At 51.8% G+C, this 21825-nt stretch overlaps 1 protein-coding gene and 1 long non-coding RNA gene across 2 annotated transcripts in view; one reads left to right on the top strand and one right to left on the bottom strand.

Annotated features, from left to right (window-relative positions):
- The first annotated feature begins 1508 nt into the window (after positions 1-1508).
- On the top strand, positions 1509-11635 carry LOC125090268 (uncharacterized). Its single transcript, XR_007124261.1, has 5 exons — positions 1509-1687; positions 5263-5333; positions 6475-6607; positions 8208-9495; positions 10088-11635. It is a non-coding gene; the product is annotated as an uncharacterized LOC125090268 (long non-coding RNA).
- The window catches only part of HS3ST2 (heparan sulfate-glucosamine 3-sulfotransferase 2), an 88157-nt gene continuing 72877 nt past the window's right edge, over positions 6546-21825 (bottom strand). The window contains exon 2 of the mRNA XM_047712826.1: positions 6546-7917. Within this exon, the coding sequence (XP_047568782.1) occupies positions 7299-7917 (619 nt within the window). The 3' untranslated portion in view covers positions 6546-7298. The remainder of the gene's footprint in view (positions 7918-21825) is intronic.

Raw genomic sequence — 21825 nt, forward strand, 5'->3', positions numbered from 1 at the left:
ATTTCTGTTTGCTTACTCGAGCGAGACATCTGAGGAAGGAGTTGGCTTGCGCGTAGGGGCCACGGAGTATGAAAACAATAAGTAGCAGTGGACATTACAGTCACGGTCACAGAGCAGCAGGCTCACACTGTGACGGGGAGGTAGGGCCAGAGGGGCACCTTCTCATGGTCACCATCGTCTATGTTCATGGAGCACAATGGCCGACGAAACTGCTCACGCTATTCTCATGCTACTCCCCTTCTCTCAGTGTAGACTAGAATTGAATTTGGGTGAATCGAATGCTTGTGTGACGTGACTCCTTGCATCATCAGATGAAACGCAGTCGGCCTTGCTGTGGAGGTGTCGGGAAGTAGGCTTGGCCCAGTGCCCAGAGCTCAGGGTCTATCCAGGCACCAGGCCCACACGTGCGTAACAGGACCCCAGGGCCTCTGACTCATTCTCTCAGATGTTTTCCTGGCCAGGGAGGCAGGGGGATGAGAGATGAGCCACTGGGCTTGCACAGCTGGCTTTAGAACGGACTCCTGAGTGCCCGATAATGTAGCCTCCAGGGAGAGGGTACTTGACCTCCATAGCATGAAATGGCCTGGGGTGGGTGCCTTCCCACCGGGGAAACTGGCAAAGGATGCAAATCAGATGTCTCCTCCCCCTGCCACTCACAGAGCCAGTTTGGGGTTGAGGGTGGGGAGAAGGTGGTACTGGGGGGCATGTGTCTTGAGAAGTCAGGTGGAGGTGATGGGAAGATGAATCAGAGATGGCAGACGGGGAGATAACTAGGAGGTTTCAGAGACGGTGGGGAAATATTGGGAAGCTAGGAGACAGCTTTTTCAAACAGCTGGGAGTTTCACTGTTACAGAGATTGTGAATTGTATCCACTCTCCTCCTTAGTATCGAAATCTTGGATTGTCAGGGAGGAGATGTATTCAGCTGAGAGACTACATTTTCTGACTTCCTTTCAGCTAGAGATGGTGAATGAGATACAAGTTATTGGTAGAATTTCTGGGCAATCTCCTCAAATAGGGTTGACTTGGTTAAGTAGTTTTTTTCTGACTTCTTTCTTTTCCTCCTCCTCCTTCCTGGAACATAGATGTGGTGGCTGGTGCACCAGCATCCGTATTGGGTCTTGAAGACAAAACCAATGGACTAAGGATGATGTGGCAGAAAGAGAGGAGGAACCTAAGTCCTTGATAACAAAATGGAGCTACTGTCCTAGCTCTAGTCTGACCAGCTCCAGATTTCTTTAAATGACCTCTTTGAGAGAAGAAATCCCTAATTTGTTGAAGCAACTGTTGTCAGTAAAAAGCAGTTTGGAGTATAATTTCTAAATGACACATTCATATTTCCATTTCACATTAGAAAATGAAATAAACTTTGTCCTAAGCTTGTTTTGGGAGCTGAGGCATATAATCTTTTTTTTTTTAAATGATAAAAGTAATATGTCCCCCTTATTTACCAGGAAGCCAAGTTTATCCAGAGCCACGTTCATTGTTGAGGTGGGAGGAGCCCCTTTGGAGCACCTATTTACCCATCTGATTTGGTTCTTCAGATTTCCAGTGCTGGGCTCTGGGAGGTAGGGAGAGAGGAAAAGGTCACAGATGTTCCCCATAGAAGGACTCTAAGTTAACTAGTGACATCTTATCTCATCTTATCTGAGAAAAGACTGGATCTGCATTTCCTCTCTCAGTGTCTGGTAGGCAGGTGTGAGGTACACTCTGAATTGGTTGAAAAAAATGAGAGTAGCTATGGAACTAGGGTGGGGCAGGGGTGGGTACAATCCAGGGACCAGAATTTAGCCTGGTCCTCTGATTCCTTGGTCACAGGTTAGTCTGGGAGCTCCACGAGGGGAGCTGAGAGGAAAACTAACACAACTGTGCATCCTCTGTGCCTGGCTCGTCTGCCTAACACGTTCAGTAAATTAGATGGCGTAAACGAAATCCCATCAATGATTCCTTGTTGCACACTTCATCTAGTAGGGTCTCTACCCAGTCTGAGGAGTGGTCCACATTATACCATTCTTGTTCCCGGAGATGTAACATGATCATATCCATGGTATCTCATGGAAAAGTTGAACTTTATCTGAGAAGCCATGAGATTGGGCATAAGGGGAGAAGGAGCAGGAGGGAACTCCCTGCCCTTCTTTATAGTCTTTGCGGATCCCACCTTCAGTTCCTGCATTGGCTTCAATGGTTGAACTTGTTTCCTCTCTTAGGCATCTTTTGTGTGAACTGCTCCAGGACAGCATCCAGACAGTAGCCCTCAAGGCCGTGGCACCCTCACATTCTAGCGATGGGAAACAGAAGCACAAGGAGCATAGAATAGCTTGTCTGAGGTCTCAGAGTAAGAGAGTAGTGAGCTACAGTTACAACTCAGGCTCCTTTTTTTTTTAAGTTTATTTTTTAAATTTAATCTTTATACCCAATGTGGGGCTCGAACCCATGACCAGAGATCAAGAGTGGCATGCTCTTCTGACTGAGGCAGCTGGCCACCCCGGGCAGCCCGTGCTCTTAACCACCATACCTGCCATCTTGCATATACTGCACTTTTTTTTTTTTTTAAGTTTTTATTTATTTGACAGAGAGAGATCACAAGTAGATGGAGAGGCAGGCAGAGAGAGAGGGAAGCAGGCTCCCTGCTGAGCAGAGAGCCCGACACGGGACTCAATCCCAGGACTCTGAGATTATGACCTGAGCCGAAGGCAGTGGCTTAACCCACTGAGCCACGCAGGCACCCCATATACTGCACTTTGAAGTTGGACTTGCTTTGAAGGGCCAAGATATGAAAAACACAATGCTGCCACACCAAAAGCACTCCGTAAATGTTGGCTCTCCCTACGCCTTACCCTCCTCTTGCAAACACTCAGTAAAAATACTTGTTGAATAGTTTTGAGTGTTAATGAGTGAGGATCCAGGAAAGAGACACACACACGAGCACACATCCACAGAGACACGCGCGCACGTGCAGGAGAGATGACACATCATGGGTGGGCAATCCCGAGGCACCGTGACACCAGCAGGGTTAGAGGAGCCCCTCAAAGACAGGCCAGCAGCCAGCAGAATCAAAAGCATCTTGGATATCTCAGTGCTAATTCCAGGAGCATTCAGAGCTCGGGAATCCCAAGCTCGGGAGGAACGGTGGTCAGGGCTACCACGCATGGTTGTGCCATCTGTGCCCTACACAAAGATGGCAGCTGGGGCTGGGGAGAGCAGGGGCTGATAGGCAGTCCACGCTGCATTTGTTATATATACTGTGCACCTGAAAGGCTGTGTGCATCCCAAAGGGGCACCCTTTTCTCATTTATTGGCCAAGGGGAGTAACTTTTTCTAAATCTCACAAAGATGCTGTATAAGTTAATAATGGCAATAAAGGTCCCCAGAGATGGAAGAAATCCAAGGCAGAAGATAGCACTTATGGGAGGTCAAGCAGTAGCCCAAAGGCTGGTGTTTAGGGACAGAGCCCCAGTAGTTCATTTACTCAGTTATTAAGTACCTACTGTATGCTGGACATTCTGCTGAAGAAGACGGATATGGACTGCACGTCCATGGAGCGTTACCGACCCACAGGCGAGACAGACATCCATGGAGCGTTACCAACCCACAGGCGAGACACACATCAGAAAAAGAAACAAATCTATAATGTCAGCTAGAGGTCAAGGCCATAATGGAAGGAAACAGAATGAAAAGACTGACAGTGACAGAGGAGAAGGAAAGCAATTCTGGGTAGGCATTTGAGTTGAGAATGCAGTGATGGGAAGGAGCCTGCCGTGATATCTTGAAGATCAACCCCTAGAGAGGAATGAATGAACTGGTGTTGGGGTTCAGGGTAAGATCCAAATAATAGATAGCAAGTGGTTGGAACCAAAGTAAGGCAACCTAGAAGGACTGAGTTCTACCCAAAGGGATATGAGAGAGGAAGTAGTACTACTATCCCCGGGCACAAGCCCGGGGAGCCCCACTCACGACACGAGGAAGCGGCGAGGAGGAAGGATGTTGCAGCCTCATATGGAGGAGGCTCGTTCTGCCTGTGCCCCCTCTTCCCCCCAAGAGACTGAATGTTCAAATGGACAACAGCCCAGCCAGACAGACAGCAGAACTCTGACCCACAGTTTCCGTAGCACAATGATCAGGACCTGTTCAATGCCTGCCAGGACTCGTATTCCGATATCCCCACTTCCACCTCAAGACCAACCAGAAAAAACGACAAAGCTCTGCAAGCCAACTACATAGGAGGCCCCACTTCTGGTTCACCTGCCTCCAGCTTCCCCTGGCCAACAGCGTCCAGTCAAGACAGACCTGAAGGCTTCCCGACACAGGTCCCTTTGCTTCGGCAAGCTCTGTGTCAGTAGGCTCTGTTCTCCCTTGGAAGGGTCTTCTCGGATTTCTAGACCCTCTCTCTGCTGCTGAGTGGGGATGCAGATACGGGGTGAATCGTGAGCACCAGAGTGGAAGGAGCCTGGCGGACTGTGGAACTGCCATACACTCTGGACTGTTAGAAACACATGCACACAGCCAGAGGAGGCCTTTTGGTCTCAGATTGAATGGTCAGACTTCATCTGTTTAAATTGTACTGATTTGGAACTTGTGCAAGTTTGCCTGGAGTGCCCTGGGCGAGAGGGTATATTTGCACTGGATTAAAAATGAAGTTTGCCGACCAGATTTTACTCATTTAAACTGGGATTTTTGAGGAACTTTAGCTTCTTTCACTTGAATACAAGGATTGATATGCTAATTACAATAGACTCTGATCTATTCAATAGTACTTAGAGTGCACTTAGACTGGGCAGCCTGGGAATGCTTAGAATGGAGAGGAATAAAGCCACTCTGAGACCCGCAAAATTCTGAACTCTTGTCACTTTTGACTGTGGACTCCCCCAGTCAGGATAAAAAGGAAATGTTACTCTTTCTTGGGTGTTTTGTATCCCCAATGTAAGTCTGTCTCTTTGGACAGCTCTGGCTGCCACGTGGCCCAGGATCACAGGATACCACTTCTGGGGGTGGGGGAGGGTCGTATAAGGCCAGTTCACTAATGTCCACATACAACCGGTCCCTCTTCTTCTCAGTGGTGACAGCTCCCGCTGGCCTCCATGTCACTTCCCCGTGCCCAAAGGGGAGGCACAGAAGGGACAGACTCCTAGGACTGGCTCCGTGGTACCATGGTCTCAGCTGATCTCCTGTGAGATGCCTGGCGCAGGAAGATGGGCCAAGACACAGAACTAAGGTCTTAAGCTTTTGTGTCCTCCCGTTTTCTAAGTCAGACTCTCATTTTCAGGAACCTTGCACTGCACCTGACCGAGCAAAGACCAAGTGGCCCCTGGAGGTTTGGCAATCCTTGGCTTACTGGTGAGTGCCTCGGAGCTACCTGGGAATCATGACCAGAAGTGTAGTTCCTTGGAACTTTCCTGTCGGTACCCCCAGGCCCCCAACACCTCTCCACCCATTCACACACTCATCCATCAGTCATTTTGTGTGTGCCTCCTGGAGGACAGCAGATGCAGTCTTGACTCTCAAGGAGCCGTGGTCTATGGTGAGACAGACATTGATACAAATAATGCTAATCTAGAGTGACAAAAGCTGTAACTGAGATGTGTGCAAACAAGTGAATGCAGAAGAGTGAGCAGATAACTCAGTGTGGTTAGGGAAGGCTTCTCGAGTATCAAGCAGGTGACGCTGGAGTGGAATCTTATGGAAGCTTCCATTAGCTAGACACCTGGGGTGGGGAAAGACGGTAGGGAGGGGAGGCAGTCCAGGCAGAAGTGGGAGGACTTAGAAGAGCTAAGAAAGGCCTGGTGTTCTGTGAGGTTGGAACAGAGGACGAGGGAAGGAAGGATCCCAGAAACTGGGGCTGGGGTGGTCTTGGACACCATGCTGGAAGGTTTGGGCTTTATTCTGAGGTCACAGTACACACATCCAAAGCAGGGCTGTGAACGCCCATGCCAACAGGGGCCGGGCAGATGATGCCCATCAGTGAGGTGGGCCCGATGGGGCCCCAAAGACCCGGGAGCACAGGCTTCATCCAAAGGCGGCAACTGAGTGTTACCGTGCTAGAGTGCAGCTCGGTGTCTCACATTCCCATTAAAACAACAACAACAACAACAACTGTATTTTTATATGAATACTCCCAAGTTTTAACTGTTGGACATTATTTCAAAACATCATGCTGGCCAAGCAGAAACAACTGACTTCCTATCAGTCCCTGGGCTTCTAGTTTGGCACTCCAGATACAAAGCTTAAGCCGAGAGCTGTCATAGTCAGTCTTGTGTTTCAGAGCTGTCCCCACAGATCTCCACATGAGGTTTCTGCAGCAGCCTCTGCTAGCAAGAACCTCTTTTCCCCATCTTCAGCCCCTTGCTCCTTGCCCAAGTGGTTCTGCATCCCTCACTACCCTCTGGACTATGCCCACCCTCGCTGCCCTCCCCAACCACGCCCACCCCACAGCTGCGGGCACCATCCTCAGCACTAACACCCGCCTCATCTTGCACAGGAGGAGCCAGATGAATGAGCTGTGCTCCAGGCCTGACATACAGAGAAGAGCCCAGCATTAAGGACACGAGAGAGCCATATTTATTTCACATGGACAAGCATGATTCCTTCGCATGCTGAACATGAAAGCTCGCGTGAGTCAAGTACCCGTAACAGCAGAATTAATGTGCTTTTGTCCATAGGGAGCGGGGAGAGTCACAAAGTGGTTTCCAAAGACCATTAACCTTCAAGCAGAGTTGAGACCACAGGCTTTGAAATCTCTGGTTTATTTCATCACCGAAGGGTCTGTCTGCTAGGAGTGACTGGGGGTGCTTCCAGCCCTGCAATGTCTCGATGAGCTGCTAAGGTCAGGAGGAAGAGGACGGTCTCCTGTCCCACCACCCAGGGCGGCTGGGGAGAGTGAAGCTCAGAGGGGAGGTACATGCCACTAGGAATTAGCAAGTCCGCTCTGGGGCGGACAGTGACAGGGACAGACTGCTGTGTTCACAGCAACAGAACCATCATCACTTATAATATCTAGCGTAATCAGAAGATCCGTTCTTAAAGCCGTTTCCCAAGGCCTCGGAGGGGCTGAAGGGAAATGATTCAGAACTGACTGGACAAGCCAGAAGCGGGTCAGCTCTGCCTAGACAGACTGGGGAGAGCTAGTGGCAAGGACCCCATGGTCTCGTGGCCTTAGCTGGTCCTCCTAGTTCCAGGACGATGGAACCCGAGATGGGAAGGGGGGCTGGAGCTGGGTTGGGTTTGCTGGGGGAAGAGGATCACAGGCTCGAGGGGCCAGCCTCACGGACGAGACAAGCAGAAGAACCCTTACATCTTGGTGGCTCACTCCCACCTGAAGTCCTGTCCAACTGTTTCATAAAATTTAATATTATAAGGTCTATAAAATTCCCGGAGCTGGTCTATCACTTCTGGATCAATCTGTACATGAGTTCTGCCTTTCGATTTGCCCAGGCACCGAGGCAGGAGGCTCGATTCTGTTTTTCTCAAGCAAGGGAATCCTTTGGTCTTGTTGAAGTAGAAGTGCTTGTCCGTGATGAACCTCTTGATGCCCAGGAAGTCCTGGACGCGGCCCAGCTCGCCTGCCGGGTCGGTGATGAGCCGCTCACCGCTGACGAAATGGATCTGAGCCAGAGGGAAGTACTGCAGCCAGCTCTCCAGGTGCAGCGCATACATGCCGATGCGGATGGCGCTCCACGACACGTCCACCTGGCCCAGCGTGCGGTTGCGGAAGGACAGGCCCTCGAAGGTGGGGATGTCCGGCTTCTTGGAGAGCGTCTGCGTGTAGTCCGAGATGGCCCGGGTCACCGGGTTCCGCACGACCACGATCAGCTTGGTGTCCCGGGACATGTTGAAGATGCGCCGAGGGGCCTCCTGTGTGACGAAGTAGCTGGGCGTCTTCTCCAGTGTGATCTGGCTCTCCAGAGTCCGCGGCATGAGGCTCCTGTGGGGCAGAAGCGGCACACTGTCAGACAGGGTCCCCCTGGGGAAGGGGAGCAGGGAGGTCATTTCCCTACACCCAGCCCCCCAGGGAGGCCCCCTCCTCGGTGACATCCGAGCTCCACCTGCATTCACGGGGCAGGGGGGGGTGCGGGGGGAGGTGCCCACCCGTCTTCAGCCAGCACGATGACGCCCAGACTGCTGCGTCCTCGGCTACAATCCCTCCCCAGCGTCAGATCTCCGGGGAGGGACCCACTTCAACTTGTGCTAGTTGCTTAAAACAATCTTTAACAGGTTTGCTTTAAGAGAGGAAACAACCTAAAAATTCATCAGTATGGCTTAAATAAATGATGGACGAGTCAATGAACAGAAATAGGCGTACCTGTTGTGTACAGAAAGGGAATGATTTCCAAGATACAGTGTTGAATGGAAAAAGGCAAGATACAGCACGTTCACCGAAAGGACACGTGACGGGTAAGAATGACGCTTCTGGGGAGGGGCCTTGAGGTGGGGACAGAGTGAGGGGTCAGGGATAAATGAGAATCCCTTTTATTGGATAACCTTTTATGCTGCTTAAAATTGTTAATGTATTTGTTGATTACATATTCAAAAAATACAAAAGCAAGCCACTGAATATTCTTCTGGCAAAAGATATTTCTCCAAACATATTAAGAAAAAATTTTTTTTTTTTTTGGCGGGGGATAGGGTGGGGGAGAAGGCTTGTTTTGTAGGAATAGCAAGTGTGTTAGAAACGAGTCTTGATGTCTTTCTCTGCTGCAACACATCAGAAATACATCCTTGGTGTAAGCATGAAACAGCACGAACTCCAGGCCAGTCAGGACCTCAGCCAGAAGCCAGGTAATGCAACCTTCTCCTTATTCTTTAGTTTCCTGGTTCTGCTGGAGACTTTAAGAGACAATGGTGGGAAGCTCTGAAGTCTCCTTCCCCGATGTGTCTCCTTCAGGCCTTGACGGAGGGGAAGATTCCTTGGCTCCCACTTGGTTCTTCTCTCTGAAGGTCACATTTTACACTTTAGACCACCCCAGGAATTTTTTTTTTAAATGCAGCTGTCCAGGGTCTATCCTAGACCAACCGATTAGAAATATATGGGGCGGGTACTTTTTTAAAAAGCTCCTCAGGTGGTTCCAATGCGGAGGCAGAGCTGAGAACCTCCCCTAGATCATGGTTTCCCCACTGCAACTCATCTGCCCCCTAAGCATTCCTCTTCCCCTCCTCTGGAGCACTCCCGCCTCCTAGTCGCTGTCTTCCCAGATCCCATCATGCACTCCATCCAACAGCCCAGCTCCAGAGCTCTTTAACCAAAATCTCCACTTTCTCTTTCCTTTTAGCAACCCCTCCTCATCTCAATATGTTGGGTCTTGTCATTGGAACTGCCCCAATTCTGAAACAGTTCCCCCCTTAAATTCCACTCTAGGACTATGGAGGGGCTGAATGGTGGCCCTCCAAAAGATATGTCCACTCAGAACCTACGACTGTGACCTTACTTGGAAAAAGGGTCTTTGCAGATCTAAAGTTGAAGATCTCAAGAGATGAACCCAGGCAGGCCCTACTCCAACAAGCAGTGAGTAGCCTTATGGGGGATAAGCGGGGGAGAAGAGACAGTGAAGGTGGTGATGTGAAGGTGAAGGCAGAGCATCAGGTGACTGATGTACAAGCGAGAAATGCCAAGGACTGTTGGCCACCACCAGGGGCTAGTGGTTTTGTCCCCCTAGTTTGTGGTCATTTGTTATGGGAGCCCCCGGAAATGAATACAGACGATAACCTTCTTTCTTTCCACCTCAATTTAAGACAGTCTCAAACTCCTTATACCCGAGCTTCAAATTCATCTATGAATCCCTTGACTTCACGTTCCTCCGTGCCTGCTCTGGACCCACAAACACCCACCACCGTAGCACCACGGCCATGGTCATGAGCACCCTCCCCCTCATGCATTTCCTTGTTTGAGATGTTCTCCCCATCTCTAGCAATGCATGCTTCCCGTCCCCCATCTCTTCCATTCTTTCCCTGGACTGACTGACAGCAGCAGAGAGCTGAGAGAGAGCAGCAGAGAGAGAGACTGACCCTGACAGCTGGGTCCTGGATATCCTTATTAATTCTGGTTTCAGTGGAACTCTCAGACACTGCTCAGTAATGGTTAGTATTTGTCTTTCCAGAACCCCTTATGGTTCTTCCAAATAAGTGCTCCACATTCTCACCAGGAGCCCCCAACAATACTCCTGTTCCTCCGCACACAGCTCCTTCCTCCTTCCCCTCCTCCACCTCCGGACTGTTCTCTGCACCCATCCTGTGTCCCTCCCACTGGCCCTAATGACAAGGTGGGCTCACTGATCTGTCCATCTGTGTGCGCAGATCCCCTCCCCTGGCACCTGCAAACCCACTGTGTACCTGACAGACGGATACAACTGCTATCCTGCTTCCAGGATGGACCCCTGTGAGTTGAAAGTTTAGTATTTATTAATACTGAGTAGGCCAATTATTTTTTAAAAATAGTATATCATTATTAGCAATCACAAGTGTACATGAATAGAATTCCTTGGCTGGATTTCCTCAGAAATGTGGCTATAGCATATTCTGACCCTGGCACACCCTGTAATTAGGCGCTGGCCTTTAGGACAAGAGCGGACAACATTATACCGAGGTGATGGTGCGCTGAAGGTTAAGGACTTTCTATGGGGTTACTGATAGAAAGGTTTTCTCCAACACAAAAGGTTGACTTGACAAGCTACTCAACAAAATTTCTTTGCAATACCCTTTATCACACTAACAAATACCCAAGAGAGAAATGTGTGGCACAGTCTCTTCTCAACAGACTAAGGAGAGCTACTTTTGCCAGGAGCACCAATGAACACCTCTCTGTTACCAGTTTAGGAGAATTCTGACCAATTCCAGTGATCTCCGGAGTACGCCATCATGCCCCGAGCTGTGCGCTGAAGGCAAGCCCTGCCCTTCCCATTCCTAACTGGCATCTCAGCAGCAAAACCAAGTTACAGATACTGCGGAGACACTCACACCAGACGGCAAACAACCTCACGCAAGCGTCGTCACGCCATGAGCCAAATGGCTCCTGTGCCTGGTGCGCTTTCTCCATCCCTTCCATTCCTGCTTCTCCTTAGATCATCGGGATAGACAGCTGGAGGCCGGTGACGACCATGGGCAAGGAGACCCCACATATTCCTCGTTGCTCTGGGCATGGACAGGTGTCGGGTGTGGGGGGGGGCAACAGACGTTTCCTCGAGGCTTACTTTCCCTCTTCACATCATTGTTTACATTTTGCTTACCTGTTTCCAGCTGCTAATAGCTGAACTTTTCTCTCTCAGTTCTGGCCTCCTTTCCTTCCTAGGTTGCTCTGCACAAATTACTGGAAGAACCGTCTGACACCCCACAGTCTGGACTCACTCACCTCCCATCTGTTAGCGTGATCTGCTCGGTGGCAATTTTCCCTACATCTGGCAACAGCCCCCAGATTTCTTGCGGAGGAACTCCCACTCCTGCTTTGGATAAAATCCTGGCAGGCCAAGGGGGTGGGTGCGTGACTGAAGCTAAGACAACCAGGGCCAACTGTGTCATGGAGACTGGAGACTGTGGGACTGAACCCTCCAGGCAAGCACGGGAGCCTGGAAGGGCCTCTGCACTGGCCTCTTCCACCAAATCCCTCTGTCTGCCTTCTCCTCTCCTCATTTATTTTAGAGAGAGAAAGAGCGTGCATGGGGGGAGGGGCAGAGGAAGAGGGAGAGAGCATCTCAAGTAGATTCCACGCTGAGCGTGGAGCCCAAGGCAGGGCTTGATCTCATGACTCTGAGATCATGACCTGGTTCTTCCACTTTCCTTTGTCAGTCCCTACATGTCCTTCCAATAGAGTACTACTGGTTTAGGTTAGTGAGTGTGAGCCTTGCTTTCTGTTGCTTATACCCCGAGAATCCAAATCTTATCTTTTTACAACCTGGCTTCCTCCCTATTGAAGCCCTGCTCGCCCCACTGGATTACCAGCTCCACGAGGACAGGGCAGGGAGCCACTGTGGATCTTCCCAATGGTCTGTGTCCCACTTCCCCTATGCACGTGATCTCGCCGGAGGACTTCAGTCATCCCCCAGCCTTTACCCACCACCGAAGAGCCGCGGACTCACAAGTCTCTAACAGCAGATCCAACTCGCCCACGCTCTAGACCGGCGTGCTCAACCAGCTGTGGACTGGACGCCGGCTCTGACTCACTTCTCTCTTTCGCCCATCCTTGCAGATGATGTCGCCAATGAATCCACTCACAAAGCAGAAAACCCTCAGGGTCATTCCTGACTCCTCCTCGCATCTAAGGTCTTTCATTCTAGTAAGTTCTCAAGGAGCCCCCTCCTCTCCCAGCGTGCTTGTGCGGCCCCCGGCTTGTCATCTTTCTCCCTGACCTCCATGCTTCCTCTCTCTCCTCCCTCTGTCTGTTCTGCATCCTGCGTCCGCCACAGAAATCTTTCTAAAGCGCATCCCGGCTTGTGAGGCATCAACTATTCTTTGGAATGAAGCCCATATTCCTTGACTCAAGGCTCTGCCTTACCTTTCCAGAATGAATCTTTTGCCATTTCCTGGCAACCTGACACGCCTGTCGTGCTGAACACAACATCCGCTCCCCGAACACATCCCGCTCCGACCTGTGTTTCGCTACTTGCTGAGTTCTTCGCTTTTGTTAAGACTCTGGATCGTCTTTCTTGTCTCTCTCACCCTGGAGAACGTTGACTCATCTTTCCACGTCCAAACCAGAAGTCACACCATCTGTGAACCTTTCTTATAATTTCAGGGCACGCGGCGCATCCCACTACCGGCACCCTCACCGCACCCGCATCCCTGCAGACCTCACGCGGGAGGCAGTCACGCGGCGCAGCACCGTTGGCCACGTGGGCAGGCTTCTCATTCATTTTTGCCTTCCCAGCACAACACCCGGCGCTCCGCAGCTGCGCCACACACGGCTCAACGATCCAGTGTGAAAGGCAAGTACCTACTGACCGGTTACCTTGAGTCCTCAGAACCCAGTGTTCATTCAGGAGGTCCAGCCTTTTCTTGGTGTTCTGGCCTTGGGCGGAGGAAGGTTTCAGCAGACGGTCCTGGGGAGGGAGCGGTCATGGCGCTGTTTTTACGATTTTTTTTTTTTAAAGATTTTATTTATTTATTTGACGGAGAAAGAGAGAGAGATCACAAGTAGGCGGAGAGGCAGGCAGAGAGAAAGGGGGAAGCAGGCTTCCCGCTGAGCAGAGAGCCCGAAGCGGGGCTCGATCCCAGGACCCTGAGACCATGACCTGAGCCGAAGGCAGAGACTTAACCCTCTGAGCCAACCAGGCACCCCTGTTTTTACGATTTTTGTCACGGCTACAGGTGCACAGGCTCACACGGAGGGAGGTCCAAGCTGGGCTTCAGCCAGACCTCCACATGGAAGAAGGTAAAATGGGATGTAAGAAGGAGCACGACTTGTGACCCGTTCTGCCGACGGCACACACTCCTTCGCCCGAGGCTCCCGCGGTGTGGAGGGAGAACCGGCCGTGGTGGGTCTGCGGTGTGGCTGGGCAGGGGTGGGGGTCGTGCTGCCCCCTGAGGCCACCTGCAGCACCTCCGGAGGTATTTAAATGGCCGGGCCCCACACCAGACTATTCAAAACGGAAACTCTGAAAGTGGGGCCTGGACGCCTGCAATTTTAAGGCTCCCCAGTCGACCCCAGGGCGTCCCAGGGCCAAGCACCCCTGCTGCAGCCGGCATGTTCCTTCAGCCAACGCAGCCTTTATAGAGTCGTTCGGGAGCGTCAGCCGGGGTGAGCCTTAGAGGAAGAGACTCCACGCCCCGGCTCCGTACACGCTCATTCAGTGGGTTTGGAGAGCAGGAATCTCCATTTTTAACAAGCTCCCCCATGATTCTTACCATCAGAAAAATTGGGCAGAGCCACCTTAATAAGATGCCCCCAGTAGGAACGTGCGCGCGCTCCCTCCTATCTGGTGCACGTTCCTCTGCACGGTCGCGTCTCTGCCCGTCCCCGCCTCCGGCCGCAGACGCGAAGTTCCAAGAGAACAGGGTTGGCGTCCGTCTTGCTCTCTCGTCTCGGCACCGAGGAGGACACCGGCTCTTCGCAGGGGAGCGGGAAACGTTTGCCGAAGGGAGAAACGCCGTCAGGGTTTCATCCGGGAAGAGTGAGGAAGAAGCCATTCGTGTCATTGGACACGTGCGTCTCTTCCGTGCCCCGGCAGTCGGTTCGCGCAGCTTCTTCCTGAGGGAAGGATCAGACCTCCTGAGGACCCTACCACTCAAAGGAAACAAAATCTAAACACTCTCTTGACAGCTGGAAGCTCTCCGGAGAGGACATTGTTCTAGCCACGCGGTGGGGCCGAGGCCGCTCCCGGCCCCCCCCACCCCCGCTGTCCACACCAGGGACGTCCTCTACATGTCAGCACACAGGAGCCCGTCTGAGCCGGGCCTGAGGATGACCGGTAAGACTCTCTGGAAGGTTTCATTTTCTACGAAATCGATACACTCCACGTATGTGTTCTGGGAGGCCCAGCTGCCTGGGGGACTTTGGTGATTTATTAGTTCCTAACTGGGCAGCTAGGCTCCTTGAAAATCACTGTGGTCTCCAGAGGGATAATTAAGAGAAGAGGAGGAAAAAGGCTTTATTGCAAGAAGCTGGATCTTCCAACGAAAGCTGCTCACCCCGGCATGCCGAGCCAAGCGTAGGCCCGGCCCCTGAAGCCATGTATCCCCGCCTGGTTGAGAGGAGACGCGAGGACCCCTTCCTTCCAAGCCTACAGCCCAGATTCCTTACACTCACAGGACCCCCAGGAGCAACACGCGAAGTCCCAGCCTGAACTCATTGAACCGCTCCTCGCCACACACAGGATAAGGCCTTGATGGCTTTATGTGGCTCTTCTTAATCTGGCCCATGGCCACCCCGGGCTCTGGCCAGACTGGACCATTCAGGGTTCTCCCGACAAGACTATATTTCAGGCTAAGGGGCCTTTCGCAGGTGGTGAAGCCCTTGGTAGCTTGTCAGGCTGTACTTCAGCTCTTAGCTCATCATCACCTCCACCAGGGAGCCTTCCTTGCTCCCCCTCCCAGAAGATGTAGGCGTTTGCTACCCTTGTGATTCCATGGTGCCCACTGCAGACAGAGCCCCCATTTTACACACTGTGTCCATCAGAGCCCTAGAGTGTAAGGTCATGGAAGGTGAGGAATCAAACCTATCACATTGCTACATAAACAATGCTCGGCCTATGCCTGCTAGGCACTCATGTAGTCATTCATTAAACAAGCATTCATGAAGCACCTACTGTATGCCTGGGATACAAAGATAAGCAAGGTGTAGCCTCTGTCCTCAGGAATTAACAGTCTTGAGGAAACAGGGAGGGGGGCCCCTTATTTCCCAGTGTGAGGGCCAGTACCTGAACCTGGCTTCAGAGGGGCTAGGCCTGAACCAGGCCAGAGGGGCTAGGCCTGAACCCAGTTTTCCCCCATAGGTCATCAAGGAGCCAGGCAGCTGGCTTTCCCAGATAACTCCTGTGTCCAGCCTGCCTGGTGTCCCGGTACGGTGTTGATTCCCCCAGCTGGCAGGGCTGCTCTCAGCCTGCCACAGAAGAAGGGGAGCCGCTGGAGGTGTGGGGGCAGAGTCCCTTCCCTGGAGCACAAACCCAGTGTGTCCAGGCCCTGGCATGTCCCCTGGGGCGAGGTCAGAAATCAGTTAACCCTGCACCTGCCTCCTCTTAGGAGAGCCCCCGGGTGCAAGTTTACCCAGTAAAGCCTACTCCCACTTCCAAACCTCATGCATTATGGAATTTGTCCCAGGTCCTGCCATGTCACAGACAGAGACCAGAGAAGGACCCTCCTTGTGTGATCTGCCCATACAGAGATGTTTGGGGGGCAGCGAACTACTCCCAGGGCTGGTCGTGAGTGTGGGATCTGGAATCAAAGAGCCCCTTGCAAACCTCAGAAATGGGCACACAGCTTGTGTCCCTGAGTGTAATGTGCCCCAGGTTCACCCCACACTGTTAAAAGGGGCAGGATTTCCTTCTATTTTTTTTTTTAACGGCTGAGAGACCTAAGCCAGACACAGAAAGAAAGATACCATACGATTTCACTTAAATGTCGAACTTCTAGAACCAGAGAGTAGAATGGCGGTTGCCAGAGGCGGGAGGGAGGGGCACTGAGGAGGTGTTAGTGAAAGGGTACAAACTTCCAGGTCGAAGATGAATAAGTCCCGGGGATCTAATTACAGCACGGTGACTCTGGCTAACAATCCTCCACTGTGTACTTGAAATCTGCTGAGAGAACAGATCCGAAGTCTCCGCGCACATGCGCGCGCACACACAGTAACTATGTGAGATGACGGATAGGTTAATTAACTTGATTGTGGTTAATCATTTCACGACATAGACACATATGAAATCATCATGTTCTAGATTTTTTTTTTTAAAGAAAGCGACACAGGCGCAGCACGCATCGAATGTACACACGGTCTGCGAAGGGCTGAATGTGTAGATCCTCCTTCAAATTCATACTTTGAAGCCCTACCCACTCCCTCACACCCATGTGACCATCTTTGGAGGCAGGGACTGTGGGAGGCAATGAGGTCACAAGAGCCAAGTCCTCACAGATGGGCTTAGTGCTTTATAAGAAGAGAAGCGAGAGAGAGATCTCCCCCACTCCCCCCACTGCCATGGGAAGATCCGGCAAGAAGGCAGCCGGTCTGCAAACCAGGAAGATAGCTCTCACCAGACACGGGGCACCTCCAGCCTCCAGAAGTGAGAGAAGTAAATGCCTGCTGTGGAAGCCCCCACACCCCTCCGTGGTAGTGCTGCGACAGCAGCCGGAGCCAACAGACGCGGTCCCCAATGCCCTGCACATAAGCTAGCGCCTGCTGTACATTGGCGGGGGGGGGTGCTGCTCTGGGGGGGGCGAGCCACCTCCCTCGGTCTCCCCATGAACTCCAGGAGGCCGCCACCCTCCCTCATTCCTGCTCACGGGCGGAGGAAACTGGGGCACTGAGAACGCACGTCATCGCCAAAGCAACGGCAAGTCACAGAATCTGGATTCAAGTGTGACTCTAGCACTAGAAGAAAACGTGAGAATGTAAAATTAATCTTGGCACGAGGACAGCCTTTCTAAGCATGAGACAAAAATCATGAAGGAAGAAACGGAGAAGTCGGACTCTGAAAAATGGCAGTCTCCGGCATGGAGGCAAAAGAGAACAACAGAAATAGAAAGAAAATGACCCCCTTGGAAACATATTGGCAGCATGTGAGAAACGAAAGGACGACTTGTGCCAGAGTTCCTGCAAGTCAGTACGAAAAAGAATCAGCCGGTAGAAGGAAGGCACGCAGGCCATGAAAAGAGTGAACGGCGAAAGAGCTTGAATTGAAATAAATACATGAAAAAGATGCTCCAACTCTCGCAAAGTTAAAGAAATGCAAATTTCCTCCACAGGGAGGGGAGTAGAGGCGCGGTGTTACCTTCCAGCCAAGGTGCTGGCACAGTAGGGGCGACCTCCTCACGGTCCCTTCTGCCCACGGGCTGAATGCAGGGAACTCTGGAGGTCGCAGAAGGGCAGAACGAGACTGCATTTCTACCTTTCTCTTCCTGAACTCAGTGGCTTTTTCTTTGCTATAACTATGTATTCTCTGTAGTTTAAAAAACAAACTAGCTAATACAAAAAGTGATGTTAAAAAGTCTCCATTGAGAACTGTTTCGGAAGAAGATGGCCTGTCTGGAAGCGGTTTCGTGGAGTGAGGGGGAGGAAGCGTGTTTGGAGGAGCTGAGGTGTGGGTGGAAAGCAAGGCATTGGGAGGCCCAGAATGTTCAGCTCCCCTCTCGAGAAGCCTGGCTCCAAAAGGAGGGAGGGTGACCGTGGGTGTCGGGTGAATGGTGTTTGCTGCTGCATGTACAGCTCGCCAAGTTTCCAGGCAACTGGACATCAGTCTCCCAGGCACCATCTGTGGCTAGCGTGGTCTGACCATGGGGACACTGTCAGGGTGCTTTGTGGGGGTCACTCCGGGTTCCTTCTTTCTCAGTCTGGGCTCAGCTCCTTCCCCACCTGAAGCCTAATCTCCCTTTTCCCTGGGAGTGGGCCCCTTGAATCAGTGCTTTTCATACTTGAATATGCCTCTGAACCTCCTGGGGGGTGGGGGTGGGGTCCTTGCTGGAATGCAGAGTCTGACTGGGGAAGTCTAGGGAGGGGGCCTGAGACTCTGCATTTCCGACCAGCTCTGCAGCAAAGCTGACCTGCGGGGCACAGACCACCGCTGCAGTAGCAAGGTCTCACAGGGTCCTGGTGATCGCTGCACAAACCGCAGACTCGGCGAATGTTCACTGCACTCGGTGGAATTAGCTATTTTTTTTTTATTTTGTTAGTTTTATTGAGATGTAACGGACTTATTAGTTTCAAGTGTGCAATGTGATTCACTATATGTATAGATCACAAAATGATCCCAATACGTCTGCTTAACCCCCATCACTACACAGTGACATTTTCTTCTCCCGATGAGAACGTCTAAGACCTAGTCTCTTAGCAACTTTCAAACACACCACGTGATGAACTGCGGTCACCCTTCTACAGTCTGAGGACTTCTGATTTTTAAGAAGCTAATCCTCCGTCCCTTCTCCCTCTCCTGCCACGGTCCTGTATATGTCCTTTTCTCCCCCAAGTTCTTGAAATAAAGCTCAGCGGCCCCACTTGCTCTCCTCACATGCATCCCCAACTTGTCCCATCTGCCACCCACCCCGTCACCCCGCAAAGTGGCGCTGAGGACACCGTCAAACAGCAATCCCAGTTCTGTCCTGGTCTTGTCACACTTCCCCAAGGCAGCAGAAGCGCCCACTCCCTACTTCGTGAGAAATGTGTCTTTTCTTGGCTCTGGGAACATCTTTTGGTCTTCTTCTCTGCACATATTTACATGATTTTCCCTCCACTTACCGCTTCCCTTCTCGTGTCTCAGTTCATGACCCCACCAGCTGCCCCAGCAGCTCCCACATCTAATCCGTGAGCAAGTCCAACTGGTAACCTCCCACCCAGTGCTCATGAGCGGGCACAGCGTCCTTGTCCACGGTCAGAGCTGCAGGGAGCAGCCCAGCGCTTTTCTGGAGCGAGGCACTGGCTTCTAGTATCCGTGTGAAGCCAGCTCACTCTCGTGTGACCCTCCCCAGGGACACCAGCCTCCAGGAAGCAAGACAGCACCTGGGGGCCACCAAGTGGGCCCGAGGCTATCAGCGATAATATCAAGGGGTGACTTAGGGGATCTTCACCCCCTTACAGTCCCCCAAAGACAATCTCTGTGAAAGGAGAGAGAGGAAGGGCGGGCAGGCGAGGCCAGAGCACCCCTGGAGGACCAGCAAAGCCGGCAGACTGGCTCCCCTACCAAAGCCCAACTGCCAACACAAGGGGCCTGGGCACAGCGGGCAAGGCCCCGCCTTCCGAGCCGCCCTCTGCATGACCACCCGTTCAGACCTTTTCCATCCTCTGCCAATGAGCAAAGCCTGCCCTTCGCTGCCCGTCCACTGCCAAGCTCACATCATACTCCAGAGAGAACCAAAGAAGCCGTTCGGAGGGACTGTCCTCACCATCCCGCTGCCAAACACACAAGCTTTTCCACAGTGACCAACCCCAGGTGGAGGGGTGGAGGCTGCAGATGTCAGCCCAAGGGCCTTCTGAAGCCAGTGTCCCTATCTCTACCTGCCAGTGTCCCCATCTCCACCTCCCAGTGTTCCCCCGCCTGCAGTGTCCATGGAGGCACCTCCCTCCACCTGTGCCCAGACCCATTCAAAGGACTGTCAGGCCCTCCCAGTTCTGAATGCTCCCTGGGCATCTGCAAACCCTCCAGCCAATGATCGGGTGAGTCAGTGAGTTTATCTTATTATTTTTTTAACACCAAGCTTTACAATCTCACATTCCGGAGTCCCTGGGGCTACTAAGTTTTGCAGGGAGGAGCTGCAAGCCTGCCCCACTTCCTGCAGCATCACAGTGCCCCCTAGTGGCAGGTGATCCAACTGCAGCTGTTGGCACTAGCCCACTCCCTGCAGGCCCCTCTGCAACTCTCCCCTCCCACGCAGGGAGACACTAGCCCCAGACAGGAGTCCCTTCCATCCTGTCTTCGGCACACGCAAGTGTACCAGGACACATTAAGCCCCACGGCTGCGAAGGGTTAGCGGGGGCTGGGAAAGCCGTACATAGGGCTCCTGGGAAGTCCACTGCTCACGTATCATCCAGGCCTCTGCTGTGGCCCAAACTACATGTATGATTAGTGAGTCAATAATACTTCTGCAGGGTCCAAGGCCTGCGCAAACTGTACAAACCTGGATTCTTGTCCGGGCTATGGTGTAGACGGTACAGCTCTGCATTTCAGATCTGGAAGGCGTTCAGGATGCCCCTGCACCATGAGCTAGCAGACGCTCTTGAATCCCCCAGTCCTACCGTTTCCTATCCCCAGGCCTTTGCTCTTCTTCCTGCCTGGGACACGTTCTCTGGCCTTCCCATGGCTCAGTCCTTTTCTCCGCCAATCTCTATTTACCTGTCACTACTCTCAGATATCACTCTCTACACCCTGTGGTTTATTTCCTGAAAAGCTCTAAGCAGGATCTGTCATCATCTTGCTTATCTGGTTGTACATCTAATGCGTCTCCCCGCGGTCTCCCCTCACCTCATCAGGAAAGGATGGTGTCGTCCCTGCTGACTGTGGTTCTATGGTCCTCATCCCTGTGCCATTCCATTACAGGCAGCCAAAACCAATGACTCACGTGGGCTCGAATGGAGAACATGGGAAGGATCAGCGTCCAGATCGAGAAGACCTGAGCTCCCTGAGGAAACCCAGCAGGCCAAGCTCCCCTACAGCCAGGGCTTCCCCAAGTGCAGTCACAGCTCTTCCATCACATGTGAGTGACTCTTGGACGGAGCTTACATTTGTTACAGTTACATGTTTGTTTTAATGTATTTTAGGAAACTGGAACTAGGACATCACCTTCACTTCACAGATTTCATTGCTGAGGGTGAGGCCTAACCACAAGGCAAATGCAGAGCATGGTGAGCGTTCAGTAGATAAGAGTACGGATGGCACATGAATACAGAAGAACAGCGAGAGATCCTTTGATGACTGAAGTCTGGGAGAGCCTCTGGCTCAAAGCAATGCCGGCCGGGCCGAAGGGAATCCAAGCCAGAGTGATGTGGACCTACACTCATCCGACGAACAATTATTAAGTGCCTACTGTTTGCTAGCCATTGCGCTAGGCACAGAGGCATGGCTCCAAATAAAACGGATGTAGCATGAAGCCTCTAGTCTGGCGGAAGAGACGACAGACAAATCAATGGAGAATTCCAATGTGCGGCGAAAGAAAAGGACAGCAAGCATAACGAGGGAACTGCGTAGCCAGAGAAACCCGGAGGGGACATCTCAGAAGGTCAAGAGGTGGGTATAGGTTTGGGTGAAAAGACCAAGGAAGATAGGAAAAGACAACAGGATAAGAAAAAACCATGTATGGAAGAGGTAAGATGGTATTGCAGAGGAGCTACAAATGTATCAGCAGATGACACTGGTAGCAGGAAAAAGCAGAACTAGTGATACAGAAAATTAAAATCGGAACACACCTGAGTCTGATCTTGGGCTTCTCAAGGAAGGGTCTACAAGACTGAACTGGTGAGGGAGGAGGAATCATGGAAGACACAATTGTCATAGGCAATGCACGTCTGCAATGTTACTGAGGAGGAAATCTGAAATAGGACAGAGTGATGGGCCAAGATTTCATTAAAGAGGTACTTATGAAGATAAAAGATGGTTATGGGGACAGATCAAAGGCCAGCTTAGTCCTAACGAAATAAAACCCACATCCAGGAATCCATCCATCCATCCATCATCCATCCACCCACCCATCATCCATCCAACCACCCACCCAT

Source organism: Lutra lutra, chromosome 18 (assembly GCF_902655055.1).
Source record: "Lutra lutra chromosome 18, mLutLut1.2, whole genome shotgun sequence".
Classification (NCBI taxonomy): Eukaryota; Metazoa; Chordata; class Mammalia; order Carnivora; family Mustelidae; genus Lutra; species Lutra lutra.